General features: G+C 44.5%; 1 protein-coding gene across 4 annotated transcripts in view; it reads right to left on the reverse strand.

Annotated features, from left to right (window-relative positions):
• Positions 1 to 377: 377 nt before the first annotated feature.
• kif23 (kinesin family member 23) overlaps positions 378 to 24,402 on the reverse strand; it is an 84,656-nt gene continuing 60,631 nt past the window's right edge. For all 4 annotated transcript variants that reach the window (XM_084334873.1, XM_084334872.1, XM_084334871.1 and 1 more), the window contains 6 exons: positions 17,660 to 17,968; positions 12,626 to 12,862; positions 10,846 to 10,934; positions 10,675 to 10,756; positions 1,799 to 1,869; positions 378 to 1,388 (listed from right to left, as the gene is read on the reverse strand). In XM_084334873.1, coding sequence (XP_084190999.1) covers positions 1,373 to 1,388; positions 1,799 to 1,869; positions 10,675 to 10,756; positions 10,846 to 10,934; positions 12,626 to 12,862; positions 17,660 to 17,968 — 804 coding nt within the window. In that variant the 3' untranslated portion in view covers positions 378 to 1,372. The remainder of the gene's footprint in view (positions 1,389 to 1,798; positions 1,870 to 10,674; positions 10,757 to 10,845; positions 10,935 to 12,625; positions 12,863 to 17,659; positions 17,969 to 24,402) is intronic.

The following is a 24,402-nucleotide window of genomic DNA, read 5'->3' on the forward strand; positions in this document are numbered from 1 at the left end:
GTGAAAGACAGCTAATCAACTGGACCTGTCGGCAGCTCCACTAGGGTTACATGTTAATACAGATCCCTGCAACAACAAACAAATCACTTTAATTTTCGCTCCAATATCGTGAAACAACTCTCTGCAATAGTATCATCTATCAAAAGAATAATTTCCTGCAGCCCTACCCCATTCATACATGTTCTCCATTTAACAAGCTCATACTTTTCCAGATCTTAATTTTGGTTATTAGTGGCAGTCTAACTGAAGAGCAAGGTATAATGGTGAATTGCTAGGCCTTTCCCAAAAACTATGATTCTCATGATTTATATAAAAATAAGGAAAGTTGTTGCATAGGAATTATAATTTATAGAAGAAAACATGTCCAAGTGTTGCTTCAGAGGCGTTTTATTTTGGAGCTTTTACAGTGCAGTGCTCAGGTTTGTTAAGAGCCAGAAGCAATTCTTCACACGAGCAGCAAAATATGCATATATAAAAACAAAACACCTGCTAACTCAAAATCAGAGCGCAAAGCTCTTAATTATATGCCACTACACAAGTTATGAAAATAAGACAGTATGGAGTCAAAATGTTTAAGAAACCTATATGATTCGTCACAAACCGTCCTTGCAGTTAATCCAAACATGATTTTTGTTTCCGAGATATTTGAGGAAAATGTTAGCATTCGTCTGCAATGCTAGTGGAAGTCGATAGGGGAATTTACCATATTCACATGGTGGCCATTTTGCTTTTATGTCATGCTCACGATTGGCTCACGATTGAGATTACTTTCAGGATGGGAAAGAAATCCCAATCCGGGCATGACATAAGAGCAAAATGGCCACTGTGTGAATATGGTCAATGACTTATGGAGTTTTACCATCCACTAGCATCGCTAACATATCTTTTGTCTTTTCAGACAGATCTGACAGGCTTCTAAAACAGAGACCATCCCTTTAACATGGTATCCTACAATGTGCCAAGAAACTAAATGTGATCAAATCCCCCAAAGGCAGAACAGTATGGTCCACAGCAGGGCCAAGTGAACCACAGCACGGCCAAGTGAACCAGTGTTTGCCTTCTCTTTGGCTAGGTAAGAAACAGTTTGCTTTTAGAATTATAACAAGATAGAAAATATTTTACACAACAGCTTTGGTGAACCATATATATATATATATACACACACACACACACACACATACAAAATATGCATTATAAAAAGATAAAATATTTAAATAGTCATTCTAGAGCTAGATATATAAAATCCAGAGTGTTTCTGATTGCACAACAGCCGATGTGAGGAGAGCAGGGAGTGATGACTGGAGCAGATGTCAGCTCACAGCCGATGTGAGGAGAGCAGGGAGTGATGACTGGAGCAGATGTCAGCTCCTACTCAGGGCTTCCTGCGCCTGGAAGACACAACGCAAGTCAATCAAACCCTGCACTTAAAAATAATCTGTGATGTCGTCAAAACGGTGCCCTCTAGGCAAAAAGAGTCCCTCTTGAAATTGCACTTTGTTTACATTTTTAGTTTTGGTAAGATGTTAGAGTTGAGGATAGGGGGAGGGGTTGAGTGAGGATAGGGGGAGGGGTTGCTACTTGCTACTGCTGGCCACACTTCAGACTCTGCCAGGAAAGGTCTGGAGAAATTCACACTATGATAAGTTACTAAACACCCAACCTATTAGACAAAAAAGGTCAACTCGGCTACTTCATGTGCCCATCCGAGTTTAATAGTGGTCAACAGATTAATTTGGCCGATATGTGACATTTTGAGATCTGTCGATTCACAGAGCTGCAGGAGAAGAATGCAACTTACTTGGTGAATCCATGGTGCTGGTAGGCAGGATCCATCTTTGATCCGGCCCTCATTTCAAGAGCCACAGAGCACTGGGGACAAGAGAGAGGTTTAGGACCGATGGTAACACACGTACACCTATGAATGGGCCCTTTTCTCCTCAACATGGTATAGGCAAAACTCTGCCTCAGTGTCCAAAATGAAAGTTGAAATCATAGAATTGGCTCTCAAAACAGGAAATGGGCACATGTCGCCACGACTCATTCTCTGCTGTGGTGAACATTAGGCCTGGCGAGGCATGGTGGTGTACCGGTACATAGAAAATCGAAAGTGAGCGATACCACCGATTACCATTAATATTACATACATTACTACTAGCAGCCCTCCAGGTGTTGCTGTTCATACCTCAGTCGTGGTAAGACCTGGTCGTACAAACAAGGTTTATTGGAAACTGCCAAAATGAGCTTGTCCTCCATTATAGATTGTTTTTATTTGCCGATTTAGCTCAGATTTATAATCCCTAGCCTCAGTTGATTTGATTGGTCGTCGACAAGAAGGTGACACTGATGTTGGTGCGCTTCATGGCTAAAGTTTAAACGTTTTCAACTGAGGGAACCGAAAAAGTGCTGCTTCAAAAACGTGAGGAGAGTAGTTTCGACAACCATTGAAAGCAATAATACATTTTAAATTTTTTTTAAAGGCGCAGGTGCGTTCAAAAATGTGCCAAATAAAAGATTTGATCAAAAAAAATTAAAAAAAAGTGCCCAATGTGATCACAGCCTTAAAGCTGGCTCAGGATCTTTGGCATTTAATGCCTGTGCATACCAGACAATTATTGCACTCTGCTGTCACAGGAAAAACCTAAGGGACATTCTGGATGACATCATTTGACAAGGCGCAGGTAACCAAACACACAGGTCGGACGTTTCATAGTTTCATCCGGACCGGCTGTGGAGACTTCCAGAGCTAAAACATCACCATTGCTTACAACCACTAAAGGGTCTATTAGGAGGGCTGTATCCTCTTCACTGACTAATCAGTAGTTAAAACCACTTAAGCCCTAGCCATATTTTCAGAAAATTTGCCTAAAAGTACATACCATCTATGGACCTCAAGGAATGTATTCCCAGCGTCGTAAATGCTAACATGAACCAAAAGATACAGTACTGAATTTTGCCATCCGGACCTTATTATGGCCAAGTCATACATCTATGGATTGGGCCAAATCTCCTCTTTCCAATGGAATAGTTAAATCTGGATTTAGTACCACCAGGCGCCCGTTAGAAGGCAGCAAAGACCGCGAATGGAATCGACTGTAAGCACAGTTGTCCATAGCTCTGCCATTTTTTACCGGATTGTGGCGTGTTTTTTTCTAGACGTTCACAGAAAGGTAAAAAAAAAAAAACAATATACGTTGTATTTTATGGCAATAACGTTCAGGTTTGTTCGACCTGTGAGATATAATCACAAAAATGTTTAATGCGGCTGGTGTGAGCTTGGGTAGTGTAGTTTTATAAAATGTCTACGTCGACCGAAAGCCCTGGGTCTCCTCTTTCTTAAGACACAATTTTACGAGTGCTTCTTCTCGCGTCTAAATCGTCTGTTTTCCGGTGCAATGCGTGGAGATTTTTATATGCTCATATTTTGTGTGTGCAACAAAAAATACCAAATGTACCAAACAACAAATGCATTAGTTTGCTCAAAGGGTTTATTTATACAGCAGCAACATATTGCATTCAAACACGCTCACAACTAGAGCTGCCGCGGTTACCGCGGTATCGCTGTTACATCACGCCCACCGCAGAGTTTAGCTGAATACCGCATCACCGCTGTTTTTTTATAATAATACTCTCAACCAAAGCAATGCGCGGCAGTCGGCCCGACATTATAATTATAATCACATTTTTATGAGCTAACAAATTCCGTTATATTGGACATTTGTATTAATTATATCAAGCGAAGAACTGAGAAATTTGGCAGAGAGACGGCAACATTATCGTGAAATATAAACGTTGCGTGATTACTATTATATCTCCGCCTCCCAATGAAGAACATACCAATAGTATGCAACTGCAGAGCCAGCGGCGCTCTCAGGTCCGGTCTGGGGACCGCTCAGCAGCACCACCCACCCAACAGCTGAATTGCCAATGGCTGAATTGGAGTATTGCACTGTGCGCGCACAACTGTCAGCTCTTGCGGCTCTGCACTTGCATGCTTCTCGCAAATCTAGCTCCCGCTGCCAAACCAAATGAATCTCGACATCGCTTCACCAATAGTCGTTATCAGAACACTACACACATCATAATAGAACACACATCGAATGCCTTTGTTAATCATAAGTAGTAACTTTATAATAATAAGAAGAAAGGGTCGGGGGGGGGGGGGGGGGGGGGTACCACCGCTGCCCGCAACACCGAGTGAACGGCGCACGACCAGAGGGGAGACTTCGAATCAGTGTTTCACTTTCAATAACGAATGCGTGCTTGCCGAATCCCAAACAATATTCATGCTGCAAAGTCATCCTCTAAGATTGACATTTAGACTAGAGGCAGGCTATATGCTATAAAGAGTAGACCACTAAAAATAAAAAATGCATTCAAACTCTTTTTTGCGGCAACCGCGGCAGTAGGAAATATTTTGCAAATTTGTGCGGTAAGGAAAAAATCAATACCGCGGCAGCCATCACAACATTCATGCATAGCATATTAATATAGAAACGTAGAGGCCTAGACATATTAACCGCCGCCACGCCGTCCGATGGAAGTTAAATAATGAGTGCGTCTCTTAACACATTGACCGCCAGGCATTGTGCCCATCTCATACCCCTCTCTGCCACCGTTAAAAGCCTATGGAGATGTTTACCTTCTTTGCAGGGCTATAACTTTTTAAATTGTATTGCTATATTGACATTACTATGGCCCATTCAACATCAATTATCCATCGTTCAGGATGTGGGAACGTTATACTTTTTCATTCATACATTGTTGTGTTAATACCTTCGAGAATATAAGTATGTTTTTAATCTTTTCTGCTGTAATTCCAAAAACGCTAGTCATAGGCCCAAACGCATATGATAGATTATAGATTGCCGTTTCTTTCCCATACACGCTATATTAAAAAATTCAAATGGATATGATCGGCATACATTATGCTTCATCATGCGTGAAGGAAAGGGGGGGGGGGGTCGTTTATAATTCATTGATCATCAGTAACGGCTTTATGTAGTATGGGTGATATATTGATCAGATGGTTTGCAGTGAAATGAATAAACAATCGGGCTGAAAATAACGTTATATTCCCCTTACCGTGGGCCGATGAGACTGGCGGTGAAAGATCCCAATTATTCAACGCCGATCAGCTAGGTCCCTTTCCGGTTTGTATGGTGCAATAAACGCCGAAATCATATAGATTATTAAGTTTAGAAAGCAATCCATATGTACAGGAGTCCCGTAGCGAGATGTGACTGCCGGAGGAATTTCATCGATGCACCGATGGCACTTCCGGTTTTTGCGAGAGTGTAACTTGCCCGACCATCCACCAGGCAGCGGTATTGAGCCGTTGCAGTCACACCTAGGGTCCAGCTAGGGCATCGGGGGTTGGCTGGATGAATTATGAATGCCGTGGCATTTTTTTTTTAATATTGATCTAAAAAACGCTGTACAGCGATCTTGGCAGACAACGCATGGCGGGAAATAGCGCTGGAAAGCGTTTCCGGCGCTGGATGTGTTAAAATTGCATGTCTTCGCCAACAATTTAAGTTCCGTGACATAGCTGTCCATATTTTCACTGGCACCATGGTCCCTTGTAAAGAAACGATAACGTTCCAGTCTCATTAATGGCGAGATTGCAGTGTTTATCAAACAGTTTGATAATGTCAGCTAACTTCCAGGTATCACCCATCAGCGTAGCCACTCTCGCCAGCCAGATAGCAGAAAAGTTGCACTCGGTCACCACTCACCGCCAACTGATAAATCCACAGAGCACAAACTAGGGCTGAACGATTAAATCGATTTTAAATCGAAATTTGGAATGATGCAATTAGCAAATAAAAAAATTTAAATCGCAATTATTCTTTTTTTAAATTTATTTAACCAGGAAGTCCCATTGAGATACAAAATTGGTTTGGGAGAGGGAGGTAAGGGGTTTTAGATTGTGTGTTGTGAAGTTTAGACTTCAGAGAGGGAGAGTAAAGTACAGAAAAAAAAGGTACGGTTGGGTACCGGTATCGATTCCCAGGTAAAAAGAAACATTTTCAGGCTCGGCGTCCCGAAAAGACCCACCGCGTAGGCCAGATGCAAGCCGCATTTTACAATAAACCTCTGTGGGGCTGCTTTAAAAAAATATCACTAATTTAATCGCAATCGCAATATCTGTCAGAAAAATCTCAATTAGATTATTTCCCAAAATCGTGCAGCCCTAGCACAAACTCGTCCCTCCATGTCTTCCATGTCCGTGAAAGATTACTTGAGTCCAGGCACAACGTTTGTGGTGGTCTTATTCCTTCCATGTCGCGGGAAACGTATGCTAGTATGTATCTCTTCCCTTCCGCTGAACTGTTGCTGCTCACGATACTTCGCTGGCTAGGTTCACTACCGCACCATGTTTTAGTATGTCCTTATATACAGATGAAGACAACAGTTATAATTATTTCTACCAAACTGGGTATGGGATTTATTCAGCGTGTAGCCTAGGTAGGTACAGCCTCATAACCTGGTGCACCACACATAACCCCCTGTGTGGCAACAAGCCTAAACAATAAACAAATTTTTTTTAGAAACTGCGGTCTTGCGGTGATCAGCCTGAAGATCTTGTATCACTGGAAGGCACTCTCAGGGGCCTTTCTCACTCACTACTCTGGGCCGAATGAGCGCCGGGTCGCGCCCAAAAGGGGTGCGTCTGTCTGAGTGGGAACGCTCACCCCCGTCCCCGCTGATTCGTCCCCGGGGGCGGTGAAGCTGGGACGCTTGAAATAGGTGGTTTCGAGTGCGCGCCGGTGGGAGCGGGGGGCGTGGTGTACAAGCTTGTACCAAAACACGGGAGGCTTCTGTATCAACGTGCCGACACACAGCGTCGTTACGGTCATGCTTCATGCTTGCTTGAATTTTGGGCAGATAAAACAGCAACAACTGGACAATGTTCAAATGCATTTATTTCTATTAGACCAGTGGTGCCCAACCAGTCGGCCGTGGTCGACCAGTAGATCAATGACATGCAATATAATTGCCACGAGCGATGGGATAATGTTAGCTTCTGAACAGGCTAAGCTAACTAGCGTTAGCCGTTAGCTTAGCGTTTGCCACAATGCTATACTATTATACTGGCATATTCCATTCACGTTAGCATGTAAGCTAACAAAATCAGCACCTATGAGACTAAACTCCACTTTGTGTTCAATTGTGTTGATGTTAGTTTTGTTTCATCAACAAATGAGGCAGAACACGGTGAATGTATCCGTTTTGTTTATTGCACGTTCTTTGCTGAAAAATAAGTACTAGGCTAAGCTAACTAGCGTTAGCCGTTAGCTTAGCCCTGGGAAACGCTCAAAAGCGAACTCTACAACACCATCCATTCGTGAGAAAAGGGGGTGGGTTATATTGACAAGGCTTGACAGAGGTTCAAATATAACTTCATATTTATTGGTTATTTGTTTTATTTTATATCAGCATCCAGTCTCCACCGTGTCTTCCTGTTTACATTTTAGAGCGTGACATCATCGCCTACAGCAAGCTTACAAGCTCAAAACACAAACCGTAAACAAAACCCAGAGCGCACCAAGACTGAGTGTGTACACAAACTAGAGGGGGGAGAGGGGGGGGGGGGGGGGAGTTCGCATCAGATCTCGGAACGGATTAGAACGGAATGGAACCGAATGGGTGAGTGAGAAAGGCCCCTCAGTCAACCCTGGCCTTCAAACCAGGTATGCAGTGGAAATGAGGAATCGCTTTCAGCTGCTGGGTGAAGAGGAGCCTAATACCAAATACAGGCGGTTCATTGCTGCGAATGAAGAGGCGGCCAGGATGTGAACAGTTCCAGTGGTGGAGAGGAATGGGGTCTCCCGGAGGTCCAGGCATCTGGAGGTCATGGTGGCGTGTGAGAGAGTGGAGGCGGCACGCCGAGGCTACGGGCACGAGCAGACTGCAGAGAATCGCAAGGTACTGAACAAGGCCAAACGACTTCTGTTCGATACCTACGATAAGATAAGGGGGGAGGAGATGATGGAGAAGGTGCAGAGAGTGGAGGCAGCGCATGGTGAACAGCAGTACGGGGAGGCATGGAGGGTCATCGACGAGATGAGTGGGAGGAAAAGGTCGAAGCAGGGACAGGTGGTGGGCAACAGCCCAGAGGAGAGTGTGACCTCCTGGTTCACTCACTTCAGAAATCTCCTGGGAACACACTCGACAGTGGACGAAGCTGAGGAGATGATACCCGACCTCACAAATTTCACTATTGACGATGGTCCCTTCACAGCCAGGGAGTTTACCAAAGTGAAATCCACACTGAAGCAGGGAAAGTTGCTGGGCCACATGGCATTCCCCCAGAGGTCTGTAAGAACTGTGACAAAATCATCCTGGAGTTCTGCGACCACGCCCCGATGACAAACAACCAGCCTGATATGTGGTCTCTCTCTAACATCATCCCAGTGCCTAAGTCCGGAGATCTCTGAAGCCAGACAATTACCGTGGCATAAGTCTGACGTGTCTCATTGCAAAGATGTACAATCGCATGATACTGAACCGGATATGGAACGCCATCGACCCCCACCACCTAATGGAAGCTGATACGGACCAGCTAGCCTAGCTATTGGCCAAAAACACCTCTCGCAGAGTTTTAAGCCAGGCTAGTAGTCCGCTAGCTTCCATTAATTTGTGCTGTGCTAAGCTAGCTAACTTTCTACTGAACGCACAGAGGGGAAATTAGTGTTCATCTTCTTGTACACTACACACATCCGCCCATGTTGATGTTCATGGCATTTCATTTGGAGACTGCACAACAAACAGACAATAAATCTAGTGATCTATGCACAAAAGCGATAATTCTTTCCAGCAAATCTCTTAATTACAAGAAGATTGTATGAACTAAGCAGGTGGAATGTTGGCAGGTCAAGTTTTTTTTAAATCCACTTTCTCCATTTTTCTCCCATCCCAATTTCGTATATCGAATTCTTCCATCCCCTGTCTTGAACGTTGCTAGACTATGCCTCCCACAGGTCGGTTGTAGTGAGGACAGAAGCCTTGCATCACGTGTCCCCTCCGGTACACGAGGAGGCAGCCTGTCGCATCTTTTCACCGCAGCAACTCAAACTCTGTGGCGAGGAGTTAACGCGTGGGAGGCTCACGCTGCCCCAGTCACTTCCTGATTCAGTCGCACCGGCGTCACCAAACCGACCTGTAGGAGTCGCTGTCCACAACGTCAAATCCCCAACCACCGGCTTTCCCACCCTCTAACACTTGCCAATTGTGTTAGTATGAACGACCGGCCAGCCGGTAGCAACGCAGAGAGCTGGGCTTGAACCCAGAGTCTCCTGCTAGGACTAAAAGTTAGTCATAAAAAACAACATTAACGTTACATTTGAGGACTCGATATCAGCAGAAAACTAATCTTTTACATTCAATACCACAGGGCTCTAATTCATTCACAGCATGAAGCTAGAAATGTTAGCGTCACACTTCAAAGAACTTGACTGACCACCGTCCGCTAGTTAGCCAGGTGGGAATCACCCGTTTCATCACGATACGATATCGATTCTTTGGACAACGATATGATATTTGCCGATATAACAAAGCCTGCCACGATACGATTCGATTCAGGTGCCTGCGATCGATGGGAGACAATATTATATGCCCATTTAAGAACATTTACATCAACTCAAAAAAACACAACGGAAATATCATGACATTTTTTAGCTCTTCCAGACATTTTAATGAAAAACAATCTTATTGTTTTTAATACAAATAGACCTCCTGTTCACTGTAAAGTGCCACGTTTTGATATATTGAGCTTTAAACTTGAAGTAAATTTTTTTGGAACTCACAACCTAAAACCCCTTCCTCTCCCAAACCGTTCCTACAATTGTTTTATGTTGCATGATGATCATGAATACATTTATTATGTATTGTATTTTTTATGTTTAAATATCAACATTATCTGTCCATCCTCAGTAAATTTACTATCAATATAATATACTCCTGACTTAATTTGGTCTTTCCAAACGCACACACAGAAAGGGAGAATGCCCCTCACCCCATTCCCCAGTCCTCACTAATGGACCTCTGCTGCTCTGATCAGGGTTAGCTTGTTAGCTTACGCTAAAGTAACGTTAATTTCGGTCTTTAACGCGACGTGGGCACAAAGGAATGGCGAGGATGCAAAGCATTTTAGATGCATTTGACCCGTTGCGGAATAAAACGGCAGGGATTTACTTCGGTCGCAAAATAGACGCTTCAGTTTCAGACGCTACTGCTGTGCTGTTGGGCGGATACTCGCCACGGGATTTTCAAAATAAGAGTATCGCAATATGAACCGATCTTTTTACGTTGCATGATCCTATTGGATCATTGATAATGGATAGATATATCGATCTGGATCGATGTATCGTCCCACCCCTAGTTATTAGTAGGTCTTTCAAACCATTGAAAGGTTCATTAAAGGTTCATGGATCATTCAATTAATGAATCTGTACTTTTCACAAGTGAAGAAAGGTAGTGCTGCCTTTTTAGCCTTTTGCCATGTATACACTGTATGAGCACTGCCGTGGCAGATTACATCTGAAGTCAGGAAATGAGACTTGGAGGAGAGGAGAGCAGAGCCAGACCACTGAAGCGCCTGAACCAAATCATATAATTATTATAAGAGTTTTGAGCGCTGCATGGGTCTGGGTCCAGGCTAGATCTTCTTACCCTTGTTTCCACATCAGTCCAGTCTTCACTCGTAGGCGCGTCCTTCTTGCTGGGGCTGCCCTCCGATGACCTCCTCTTACGGCTTCATAGAGAAAAAAAACAAGACATATGGTCAGTCCTCTACACACCATTATGCTGCAGCAAGTGATGGATTTGTCTCCAGACACCAACCTCTGTCCCATGGGAAGCTCCTGTTTAAGGGTTTCTATGTCAGTGAACTGGACAGCCTGTCCTCCACCTCTAGTTTTGAACACTTCTCCCTGTAAACAAGAAAGAGCATAGATTATTTTAGATTAGACAGCATGTCTCTTCACAACACTGGCTTCTTTATTACACCGTTTAAAAAGACCCCATGGAATAGCATTTGTGGTGTTACATTCAATTTGATACATTGCATGTAGCCAACTATTTGTTTTGTTTATTGTTACATAGCAATGTGATCATTTCAAGAAATATATCTGAATTAAAAACAATATTTCTTAATTGAATGTCACGCCAACATGATACCAATTTCCTCTCTGCATTCAGTAGAAAGATATCCGGCTGCAAGCTAGCCTAGCTCAACACAAATTAATGGAAGCCGATACAGACCAGCTAGCCTAGCTATTGGCCAAAAACACCTCTCCCAGAGTTTTAAGCCAGGCTAGTGGTCCGCTAGCTTCCATTAATTTGTGCTGTGCTAAGCTAGCTAGCTTTCTACTGAACGCAGAGGGGAAATTGGTGTCCATCTTCTTGTCTGGCGTTAAGCGTATTTCCCATAATGTTGGTCTGTTGCTTTAATTATTTTCACAAGTTACTTGATAATAGCATTATAGTACAACCGTTGTATAAAAACATCACACTTGGAACTTTATACAGATAATCAGCCCTGAATGATCTCCAACACCACAGCTGTTCTATAGTACAGTGTACTCTCGTGGAGAGCCCAACTTAATGTGCACATTTTTGTTCACATCACTTAAAAAATGCAAAATGTGTAACTTTTCTATAAATTTATTAGCGACCACCAGTGCTTCAACACACGGCCCACTTTCTCAGCTATAGCCTCAAATGGTCCGGCAGGACCAGCTTGGTCAGACTTCTTGCGATACCAGACGTATGCCTGGAACGAACAAGATGATATTTTCTTTGTGCAAAGGAAAAGTATGTATACTATATACATTAATAACAATATTGTAATAACATATGATATGAATGCTAATGAACTTAACACTTATGACGCTCTCTTCAGTCTACTTTGGCCTTTTGTCGCCGTTTCTTTCCCACTCGCTGTTGACGATTACCTTTTTTTTATCTACTTTTTTCCTCCCCCCTTTTTCTGTGATTTTTCTCCCATCCCATTCGTGCCAATTCTCCCTCCCCTGTCCTGATCGTACACCTCCCTATTTAGGAGCAAATTGTTTGCATGATTAAAAATGATTGTTCGAACATTCGTTTGAAAAACCCTGGCGAATGTTCGAATCCCAAAAACAGGCTTGGGGACAGCTCTAACTGGAGCTGAGCTGAATGTGTTAAAATAGAGATAAAAAAGTGAAGGATTGGACTTTGTGAGCCAACTGTAATACAATGTTATTTTATACATAACATCTTAAGAAATTACTAATGTGTATGGGAAGGTAAAGGTAATGCTTAAAATGTATTATTGCAGCGGCAAAAGGCGCGGTGAAACATTTTGGGTGCACCTAAATGAAAAAGTTAGGCACACTGGTGCAACCAATGTAAAAAGTTAGTCTGGAGCCCTGTCAAGGGAAATGTATTGTAAGCACCAAGGCGGCAGTACCACTCCCAGCCAGCGGGCGCCACAATTACACATCCTCGCTTTAATACTAGAAGATTGACCGTAGTCTAAGAAGGGCGGATAGCGTTTAAAGATAGTGCTCTTTTAAAAACAGATTCCGTGCAGGACTACTCGTGTGATCCTGAATGGCCACATGGCACAGCGTGCTTCTACCTTGATCAGCTTGGTCCGGATCTCCCCGTCAGAGGCAACCTCCTGGTGAGTCAGCATGTACTTGTCACACTTGGACAGGGCCTTCTCAGTGGGGGCGGACACCTTGATGGACGACTTGGGGATGTTGGGCTGCATCACTGTGTCCAGCTCTATGTTGGTGGCCGGCTTGTGGTCCACCCACCTCTCCCCGCCGGCGGAGTGGGACCGGCGGTGCATCTGCCGCACGGGTGTCATGGTCTGCACGGTCCAGACAGGAGAGGGGAAGGAAAACAACTTTGATATACATGAAGTAAATTATGTGCCAATAGTGATCAAAACATGTACGGCTTCCAATGATATTACATTCAAACTTCGTGAAAATGATTGATTTAGCAGTTTGATTGACAAAAATGAAAATACTGTAGAAACAAAACATAGCAAGCGTAATCTTTGCGTTGCTTTGATAAAGTCATGCGATAAAAAGCAAGATGATTGGAGTAAGAAAATATTTTAGTACGAAGTGAAGAACGGGGATGTGGGCACATCCGACACAGAACACATTACCACCCGATTGAAACTATGGCCGCCAGCAGAACAACAAGTATTCACAGTGAGACACCTTTTTTCTTTTTTTAATCCACTTTTTCAATTTTTATCCCATCCCAATTCCAATGTGCCAATTCTTCCCTCCCTCGAGTCCCCTGTCTTGAACGTTGGTCGCATATGCCCCCCACTGGCCGGTTGTAGGGAGGATAGAAGCCTTGCATCACGTGTCCCCACCGGTACACGAGGAGACAGCCTGTCACATCTTTTCACCTGCCAGCACGGACTCTCATTGGCGAGGTGTAACGTGAGGGAGGCTCACACTACCCCCGCCATTTCCTGTCTCTGCTGTGCAGGCGTCCCCAACCGACCTGTAGGAGTCGCTGTCCACAACGTCCAGATTACCACCCATCGACTTCCACCCGCTAATTCTGCCAATTGAATTAGTATGACGGCTGGCCCAAGCCGGAGGCAGCGCCGACAGCCGGAGTCAAAACCGGTGTCTCTTGCGTTGGTGACGAATGCAATGTCCGCTGCGCCACCCAGCTGCCCTTCATGAACCTTTTCTTACAGCTCTATAACACCTGCACACGTGTATATTTTCCCTAACGCAATTTCACTTCCGCGTTCGGGATGCGCGATCTGATTGGCCACTGACGTTTCTCTCAGCGCCAATCGCGTTACTCCTAAAGTGGTCTGCACATCGCCCGCCTGGCGATGCGATCGCCTGTTGCTCAAAGACAATCGCTTGCCCCTCCACACCAGGGGCGACCGTCGCTCTGTCTAGCTGGGGGTGTGGTTATTTGCTTACCCCCGGGAGATATAGGAGGACTGACCCGTAAGTAGCGGCACGGTGGTGTAGTGGTTAACACTGTCGCCTCACAGCAAGAAGGTCCAGGGTTCGATTCCCGCTTGGGGACCAGGTTTCCATGATGCCAGGTACCCAGGTGGGGTATCTCCCAGGCCTTTCTGTGTGGAGTTTGCATGTTCTCCCCGTGCTCGCAAGGGTTTCCCCCCCGATAAAATAAACCCAATGGAAAAACATGCACAACAAACAGATCGCTAACGCTGTGGCGTCCTTGACGAAGACGGGCAGGAGCACTTGGATTGGTCCCCTGGCGCGGCCCTCGCAGACGCCTGTCTGCTCCCGGCTGCCCTTGGGGGGAATGACGACGGGATGGGTTTATCGCAGAGATGAATCGCATCGGCGATCCTACAAAAGACAATGCATACGTGTGTTCCGGTGTGTGTGTGCTAACCGTGTGTGCTAACCGCTGAACATTGAGGATAATTGCATGCCAATTAAAGACCTCTGAACAGGTCCTGCATTATTATTATTATAATAATGTTGTTGTGAAGCGAGCGTATTTAATAGCAGGTAGCTGTGTTGTGCGTTACGAGGGAGTATTAACCTGTAAAACCCATATTGAGCTGGAATTAAACCACTATACGAATACCTCTCATTATTCCTGACATTACTGCATGCCTGATCGCTACGATACGTTCATTATCACCGATTGGACAAGTATTGTTATGCAGCTGCTGAAAGAGAATGTTTTTTTTCACGGAAGACGCAAACTGTTTTGTTCTCAACCATCATTTTCTTTGGACAATAAACCTTACAAACTACATCAGCTGCAGCCTGGACATTAAACTCTCATCAACATCCACAACTTCTTTCGTTACCCGAGTATTAAAACACTAGTAGGTGCATCGTGGCGCATTGTTCATTTATTAGTTAATGACAAGCGGCCACTATAGCTTCTCAAACTAACGTTATTTATTTAAATTGTTCCCGTTAATAATAATGAACATAAGTAGCATGGTAATAATACGTAGGTTATTGATCAATGTATTGATACATTAAAGGTGTACAAATGATACACCAGTAAAACTTCTGCAATACTTCTACTGTAGAAGTCATGTTATTTCCTCATTGTCCATGTGCCGTCGCCTCAAAAAATAGGATTGAGGCGATATTTAGCGAGGCGACAGAAATAGCTTGACGACCGTCGCTTAAAAATCCCCTGCCGTGTGTGTTCTCTCATTCATAACAATGGAGGCGATACAATTCTGTCGGTTGGCTCGCTAAAAAAATCGGTCACCTGGCTAAAATCGCTCGCCGTGTGGGGACCCCTTAACAACCGCGCCTAACTTTCAGTTCCACAGCCCAAGTCCGACATCACATCAATATACTAACTAGCTATTCATATCAATCGAAATAACGTATTGTTTTCATCTCTCTATATTAACACTCGTCGGTGCCGGCCGTGTTTTCCTTTTTACCCCCTTGAATGCCGCCACCCACTTCAATGTTAGCGTTAAAAACGCATAATCCATGTTTTAAATTATGGCTATGTGTCTAATCAGCCCGTCGCTTATCAATGACTTGTTTGAGGTCAACATTGTCGAAACGGATTTTTATTTTTTATTTTAATAATCGGTTCAGATCCTTTTTATAGCATTTCGAAAAGCTATCGTTCTCTCGAAAATTTCCGGAAAATAGAAAGATTCCCCCATAACGGCATTTATTGGAATATGCCGTTGGAATGACACGTTGTCATTTGTCGGCCTATTTATGAATAGTTTTCAAATAAACGCTAGATTATCGATAGTATACGTGTACATATACGGGACACGCTGTTATCGCAGTGAATACAGCTCCGATTATCCTAAAACTGGTAACAGACTCCTTACCTTAGGAATTGGAATAATCTTTTTGGAGAACATCTGATCTGATCGCCATTCCAAATATCGATCACGTTTATTGATTGATTATTGGCTGCTGTAAATATATATTCCACACCGCTTTCCAACTCGCAATCACTTCCCTCATCAGATCCCTCGCCAGCATAATGGAGCCAGTTGGCTCCCCCCACAGGGATCCACCAGTATAATCGAATGGCCTGCAGTTACACAGGGATAGACAATAGGGGCGGTATTTTCCCATCTGAGCTCAGAGGGTCTGCTGTACCAACGGGAGACTCTGTTGATGAAATATGAATTCAGATCGCTAATAAAAGAAAAACGACAATTCATGTCGTCGGCACTCAAAGTGTTAACGTGATTCCATCAACACAACATAAATGTTCAAAACACAACTTCATTATTGCACGATCTTGCAGTGATTTGAAACTTCTCTGCTCCGTTTACGTTGAGCATGAGCATTCTATTTGTAGGTAATATGCTCTTGCATGTGACGCGAATTTGGGCTTCATTATTCAGCCACAGGCAGGAGTCTTTAGATCACAGGCTGGTCATGCATAATCTCGCCCACCAGACTCTTCTACCGAATTGACTAGGTCATGCAAGTCGATCAAAAGATTACACTTTCTGTAGGCCTAACACTCACCTACTCATTCTGTTGACATGTTAGGGTTGTCACCTTCCGTGAGATCATGTTTGAACCAATGTGTAAAAAAAATCTGTTTTAGATTAGGCTGTACAAATCTGTTCTATAGGCTATATTTAGTCTAGTTTATTAGACATAAAGCATTTAAAAATACTTTGATGAGTCTACATCAATAGCATTAACCATACATTGTCAAGGTTGACAGAATAAAGTCTATATCAACTTATATCCATCATGGACCTTGGTGTAGGCTAATAACGGAACAGATTGACAGGTGGCGACAAAGCACAAGACTGGGCATTTATTTTAGCTTGGCTGAATAGCAGTGATCCTCCATCTTCCAGCACGAGGGTGGGTGGACGTAGGACGTGCAATAATGAAATCGTGAACATTTATGTTGCGTTGATGGAATCACGTTAATATAGAGAGATGAAAACAATACGTTATTTCGATTGATATGAATAGCTAGTTAGGTCAATATACTGACTTGGGCTGTGGAACTGAAGGACTTGGGCTGTGGAACTGAAAGTTAGGCGCGATTGTTAGGAGTAACGCGATTGGTGCTGAGAGAAACGTCAGTGGCCAATCAGATCGCGCATCCCGAACGCGGAAGTGAAATTGCGTTAGGGAAAATATACACGCCACCTGCACAGCTGGAGCAGCAGCACTGACCCTGTAAGCTCCCTCGTCTACATCAGAGGTAGGAGAGGGGGGCCGGACCTCCTCCTCCCTAGCCCTGCACCGACCTCTCCTTCTCTCCAAGCGGGAACTAGTGGTCTCACTGGGGAACTGGTGAGCCTGCCTGCTGCGCCGGGCCCAGTGTTCCCAGTCAGAGACGCAGGAAGACACAGAGATGGAGCTACAGGTACTAGGGGTGGGGGAGCCCTGCCTAGTCTCTGGGGCGTGTGGCCACACTGACCCTGGTCTGACCTGCAGACTCTGGGGAATCTGCACACAGTGTTACATGCACATTCACGCACACATGCATGCAAAGTAGACAAACATCACAGCAGAGATGAGGAACATGCATTGCCAAGGGATTGTTAAGATATACAGATCAAACAGTCAATCAACATGGACAGCATGACATCACTGAAACCTCATGGTCATGTCCCCTCAGTCAGAACTCGGTAGGAAAAGTGCCCATCGACCCTACATACAGGCATAGGTGAGGGGGATGCAGATCTTTTGGCAGGAACGCGCTCCTTCTCCCTGGAGGGTCTCTGAGGCTGGGTCCGAGGCTGGGTCTGAGGCTGGGACCGAGGTTGCGTCTGAGGCTGGGTCTGAGGCTGGGTCTGAGGCTGGGCCCGAGGCTGCGTCTGAGGCTGCGTCTGACGCTGGGGGACCTCTGGGCGGTCCGACTGCTTGCTGTCAGTCACCGTCACGATGGCTTTCAGCTGCTTCAGCTTCTCGTCCTTCACCCACAGCTTGTTCTGCATCTCCAGCTGCTTCGCATTGACACGCCTCTCCTGCACCAAACACATAATCAGAATTAATAACATATATATATATATACACACTTATCTTAATGACATTCAAGCAGACACACAACATTTGAGTTTAAATCACATTCAGTCTGAGAAAATCAGATCTAAAAACTGCCACCTAATCTTTTACACCGATGCAATGCCAGGAGTAACATGAGTCAGCAGTCAGTATAGATGAGTCGTCCAATCATGACTGACCCGGGCCAACGACCCAGGTTGAGAGACGGGCCAACGATGACAACCTGGGTCGGCTTTTTAAGGTTGACCCGTTGTGGAGACGGTGCTCGATCGGCTTTGGTCACAGTGTGCTTGTGTGACATAATGTGCAATGCAAGGCTGGTTTACTTATGTTTGAATGAAGTCGTACGGTACAAATAGTTGCGCAAGGCTTTCATTTGGTGACTGAATAAAATAAACTGTACAAAGAGAAGAGAACAATGTACTGGGCAACATTGTTAAAATACAACACCCTGGTTTAAAATACCTTCAATTTAACATTGTGCAATACCTTTCTTCCTACAGTAAGTATTATCTTTTAAATGTAAATACAACTGCTGCCCATAATGATAATCCTGTATTAATTTAAGGCTGAAAGTTCGACACGTTTACCAATAGACTACATTTCCCAAGAGGTTGTTAACTCCTTCAAGTATTAACAACTAACCGCTAGCTAAGTTAGCTTATTTTTAGTTGTTGATACTTTTAGTTAACACCAAGCTAGGCTCCAGTAGACTGTTAGCATGAAGGTTGGCTAGCTACCTAGCAATGATGTACATGACATTGCCACATGGCTGCAGGTTGTAGTTTGTAGAGTAACTAAACTACTCGTGTGTTTCTTGGAAAAACATGTAGAACTATGTTGTTCTTCTTTTTGGACAAGGAAAAAGCTGTACGCTATACTGCAAAACCCCTCCCACCCCCTCTATGAGGAGCTAGCCAAGATGAGTAGCATGTTGGTTCAGCCATAGACATATCCCTCGATGACACACCACAAGCCACCTCGGCCAGTCTTACGAGCCAGTAGCCAGGCTCCACAACCGTGGGCATGGACTGCGGCCAATTGCTGGAGAGCCAACTTAAGAACTGTTAAGACTGCACAGACTCTGGTGCAGTGTGTTAAAGGGGACATGCACGTATTGCTAGCACTATACTAACTTTACACAATTCCTGTGAGTCTATTGAACACGTCAGAAAGTTAAAAAATAAAAAAATGCATCGTTTTATATTTCTAATGAAGTACTAAAAAAAATCCTCATTTTCCAGCCTCAGGATTTCAGGCTGTTATTGGATGGGCTCCGCCCATAAGCGCTTTGAGTGAGAGTCACCCACAGTCTGCGACTGGCAGACAGAGAGAGGGGGGGGAGAGAGGGACACAGAGCATAAAGTTCTCTCCACTGCTTCCCCCGCGCGGTCCAGGTTGTGTGTAAAATGCGTGTGCGTTTGTGTTTCACACACTCCTGCACCGCGGTCCCCCTCTCTCGCTCTACCAGGGAGAAGCCCTGCGCGTCAAATGCGTGCGTGTTTCACACACTCCTGCACCGCGGTACCGTTCTCTCTACCAGGGAGAAGCCGTGTGCGTCAAATGCGTGTGTGTTTGTGTTTCACACACTCCTGCACCGCAGCCCCTCTCTCTGCCTCGCTCTGTTTGAGGAAGTGAAAGAGTTGTTCCGATACCGATACCAGTATCGGAAATGCTGCCGATACTGCCTAGAATGCTGGTATCGGAGAGTACACGTAAATTCTAGCCTCCGATCCCATGACATCATTTATCTCCTGCGGAGAGTGAGGATTATAAAATTAACGTGTTTTAAAGTGTGATGCCGTTTGTCATTTTAACAGCAAATTCCATTGTCCCCGACAGTGCGGTGTGACGGGGAGCTCGGACGGGATGCGTTTTGCTTGCTGGTGTTATGATAGCATTAGCTGAAAAGCTAGCTAGTTGGAACAACATCCGCTTTAACGTTACATCAAATCAGATGATCGCCTGTCTTTCTCCAGGACCTGACACTGTCCGTCTATCAACAATAATGCACCCACGGTGAATCGTATTTAAGTCAAGTAGCTACTGACTAGCGTTAGCTGACTAACGTCATCAAATGCCAATGCGGGGAAGACGAGCTAGGTCAGCTAGCTTAGCATGATAACGGTACCGTGGCTAAGGTTGGTGCTATTCATAATCCAGCAATAATGGCTGCAGACCTGCAAGCAAAGTACAGCAAGTTCCAAGTGCCAAAGGATAAGAGTCTGAGGCGGAGTCTCAAAAGAGAATGTTGAATATTTATTTTGCATCGAAAATCACAACATGAACGTTAATACTAGCCAGAGCCTCTGCTACTAACAGACTGGGTAGCGAGTGCAACACCGTCTAACGTCCGTGCGGATCATTGGAGTATGGTATATCTGCAGTGCAGCAGCCCCATACTCATTGATTAATGATACTAATCTATACAATCACCTGTTGTTGAATAAATAGCATTACTTTCAAGTTATTACTAAAAAAACAGTATATATAAAACAGTATCTGTATATATATATAATAAAAAAAGTACAATTTATATATATATATATTTTTAATGTATGCACTGGTATCGGATCAGTATCGGCCGATTTATCGGAATCGGGAAGGAAAAAATGGTATCAGAACATTTCCACTCGCTCTGCTGTCGCTGTCAACCATAGAGGGGGTGTTGGTTACAGGGCATGAAATTGGAGCCCGCCACCCGCCATTGGCGGGCAGATTTTCGGTTTGGCGAGTGACAATGAGAGGTCTGCCCGCCACCTGGCGTGTAGTTCATATCGATACTTACCGTACTTTTCGCACTATAAGCCGCATCTGACTATAAGCCGCAGCAGCTAAATTGAATGATGTGTACATATATAAGCCGCACTGGACTATAAGCTGCATGTGTTTTAATGTTTAATTACCATATGTAAGGAGTGGAGCCTGCGGCTTAATTTGACTCAACACGGGAAACCTCACCCGGCCCGGACACGGAAAGGATTGACAGATTGATTGCTCTTTCTCGATTCTGTGAGTGGTGGTGCATGGCCGTTCTTATATTGAGCTTTAAATTCCCACCTCTACAGAGAATGACTCCCATTGGGACACAATACTGTCGGACAAATAACATTAACTCATTTACAAGTTGTATTAAGTTTAGCAAATAAGGGAACAGATAAATAACATTTCAATGCAGTAAAAAAAGCAATATTTCGATTTTCGGGTTTTGTCCACATATAAGCCGCACCGTTATATAAGCCGCAGGGTAGAAAAATGGGGGAAAAAGCTGCGGCTTATAGTCCGAAAAGTACGGTATTTTGAAAATCCTGTGCGGGTCTCATTTCCGCCCCAAGCGCAGCTCCAGTCATAATATCGATGGCTCCGGCAGTTAGCAACGTTCGGTTCATATGATACTTTTATTTTGAAAAAAACCTGTGGCAACGAGTCATATCCGCCCCAGTCCGTGCTTCTGCTCGTATCAACACAGAGGCTCTAGTCTAGTGCGGACCTCCGTGAGCTAACGTTACCGTTTAAACAATGACAGTCAACTATTCACTTTTAGTTTAATACATGAGGCATTGTCTAACGGTATCTAGCTGGCTAGCTACTGATACCTCCGTTCGCTCGGTAGGCAACGTTAGCTCTATATGTCCCAGTAAACTAAATAGTTCACCGAGGCATTGTCTTAACGTTATCTAGCCGGCTAGCAGTAGCTACAGATAGCTCCCGATATAGATAGATAGATACTTTATTAATCCCCTTGGGGAAATTCAGGGTATCTCGCAGCTCACAACAGTATACAGACATTGACCGTTCCCATACAGTTATTACACGTTATGTCTGCATCATGAATTAAAAATAAGTACATGATAAAATTCAATTAAATCATACCCATCAATATTAATAGGAGCGTGATTAGATAAAAGCAGGTGTATAAAACAGTGTATAAAAACAGGTGTAAAAACAGGTGTGTGGGTCAGAGGTCATGTCCCCCGCACTATAATACGCTGTGGTACAGTCTGATGGCTGTGGGGACAAAGGACCTCCTGTGCCGCTCAGTCCGTGAGTGCAGGGAGATGAGCCGTCCGCTGCGACTGCTACTCTGCCCCACCAGGGTGTGGTGGAGAGGGTGGTTGGTATTGCCCATGATGGCCAGCAGCTTGCTCTGCATGCGGCTCTCCACCACGGTCCCCAGTGGGTCCAGTCTCCTCCCCACCACTGAGCCAGCCTTCTTGACCAGCTTATCCAGCCGTCTGGTATCCCTGGCCGTGGTATTACCACCCCAACAGACAGCGGCGCAGAGGAGCACACTTGACACCACTGCCTGATATCAATGTCTTATAACATTGATTCGATGCGTATTCGAGCTGAGGGCATGCTGAATGTGATTTGACCAAAGCACAGTATACCAATAGGGTCCAGCTGCAGCGCCGGAGACTCCTGGCTGCATCTGGAGGCTACTAAGGGCCCTTTCTCACTCACCTATTCGTTTCTATTCCGTTCCGTTCTGGCCCCGTTGCGAATCTGATGCGAACTGCCCCCCCCCCCCCCCCCCCCCCCTCGAAAATGTAAACAGGAAGTGTCTTAACACTACTGCGGAGACTGGATGATGATATAAATGAACAAATTGCCAATAAATATGAAGTTATATTTGAACCTCTGTTGTCAAGCCTTGTCAATATAACCCACCCTATTTTATCACGAATGGATGGTGTTGTAGAGTCCGCTTTTGAGCGTTTTAACGATAGCGCTAAGCTAACGGCTAAACGCTAGTTAGCTTAGCCTTTACTAGTAACATTGCTGCATCGATTATATGCATTATATTGAATGTCATTGATCTACTGGTCGACCACGGCCGACTGGTTGGGCACCACTGGTCTAATAGAAATAAATGCATTCGAACAATGTATAGACATAGCAATGGCAAACAAAATTGCCAGGCCTAACCGCCCCCACTAGCGCGCACCTGAGACCACCTATTTCAGCGGTCCAGGTTCAGCACCCCCGAGGACGAATCAGCGGGGGGCGGGGGACAGCGTTCTCACTCAGACAGACACCCTTTTCTGATGCGAGCCGGGTCTGATTCGACACAGAGCAGTGAGTGAGAAAGGGCCCCAAGTATACACACAGACAGTGGAGCTGTTTGCAGATAGCGAGAAGTCACTTCAGAGAGAGAGAACAAATTTAACTCTGGCCTCTTTAAGTGTCTATTCTTCAACGTAATAGCTTATCTACTTGAAATGTACTGAATTTTTTTGATACGAGACACAAAAATGCGTATTTTTTTTGGCCGGTAAGAAATATGCTTGGCGGGTAGAATTTTCCCATCTACCCGCCACTGGCCGGTGAGTCAAAAAGTTAATTTCGTGCCTTGGTTGGTTATGCAAATCAGTACCCTATTCACCTCAGCAATACCGTCAAATCAGAACAGCTTAGTTGAGTGAGGGAGGATCTCGTGAACTCGAGACTAGACTGATGAGCAGTGATGCCACTAACGAGTTACTAAGTAACGCGTTATTGTAATCTGATTACTTTTCCCCGAAAATAGTAATCTAACGCGTTAATCTTTACAAGCCAGTAATCTGATTGCAGTTACTTGTCCAAGTGGCTGTGCGTTACTCTTTCGTTACTATCTCATCATAATGCAGGCGGAATGCAGTATTTTCTTTCATTTTCGACAGTCATATACGTTTGGAGAGCTTTTCCTTGTATTGGGGAGTGACGTCACAGCACGCAACTTCGCGTGTTGATCCATGCTGGTGGGCACGGCTGTTATTGTTATTATCAGGCTGACCTAAACTGCGAGCTAGCAGGGAGACGCTTGCGCTGGTAACGCTTTCTTGCACTGGAAGTTCACTAGTCTACTTAACGTTTGTGTCAGCTAAGCCGGGTGAAAAAAACATTCACTTTGCGGAGGAAACAAAATACTGTCTACCGCATATGGAATATACAGCACAGCACGACCATCGACTTCTACAGGACTCGGAGGTGCACCAGCCAAACAGTATGTTCCACCTTTGAGTTAAACATCTTTTGCATTGCACTATTCATGAACATGGAACACCATACTGCAGTATGTAGGTTGTCAGTAGCACACAATAATAAATAATAGCATAGGAGGAGCAGTACCGTTTAATAGACTGTTTTTTTAAGAGCATGAGCTTCAGATACTGGATAGACCTTCAAACATAAAGAACATTTTCTTGAAGTATAACACTCCAACCCATCAAGTGCTCCTGTGGAACGGCTTTTTAGTCTGGGAGGGTTGGTGCTCACGCCTAGAAGGAACAGACTTTCTGACAAGAGGTTTGAGAAGATTCTGTTACTGAGATATAATCACTGGTTTACTCACCCCTCTCCCCTGTTTCACTAGGAACATTAGAACCATATCTGAATGGGGCAGGCCTCAAAGGTA

Source organism: Notolepis coatsorum (genome assembly GCF_963971535.1).
Source record: "Notolepis coatsorum genome assembly, chromosome: 18".
NCBI lineage: Eukaryota > Metazoa > Chordata > Actinopteri > Aulopiformes > Paralepididae > Notolepis > Notolepis coatsorum.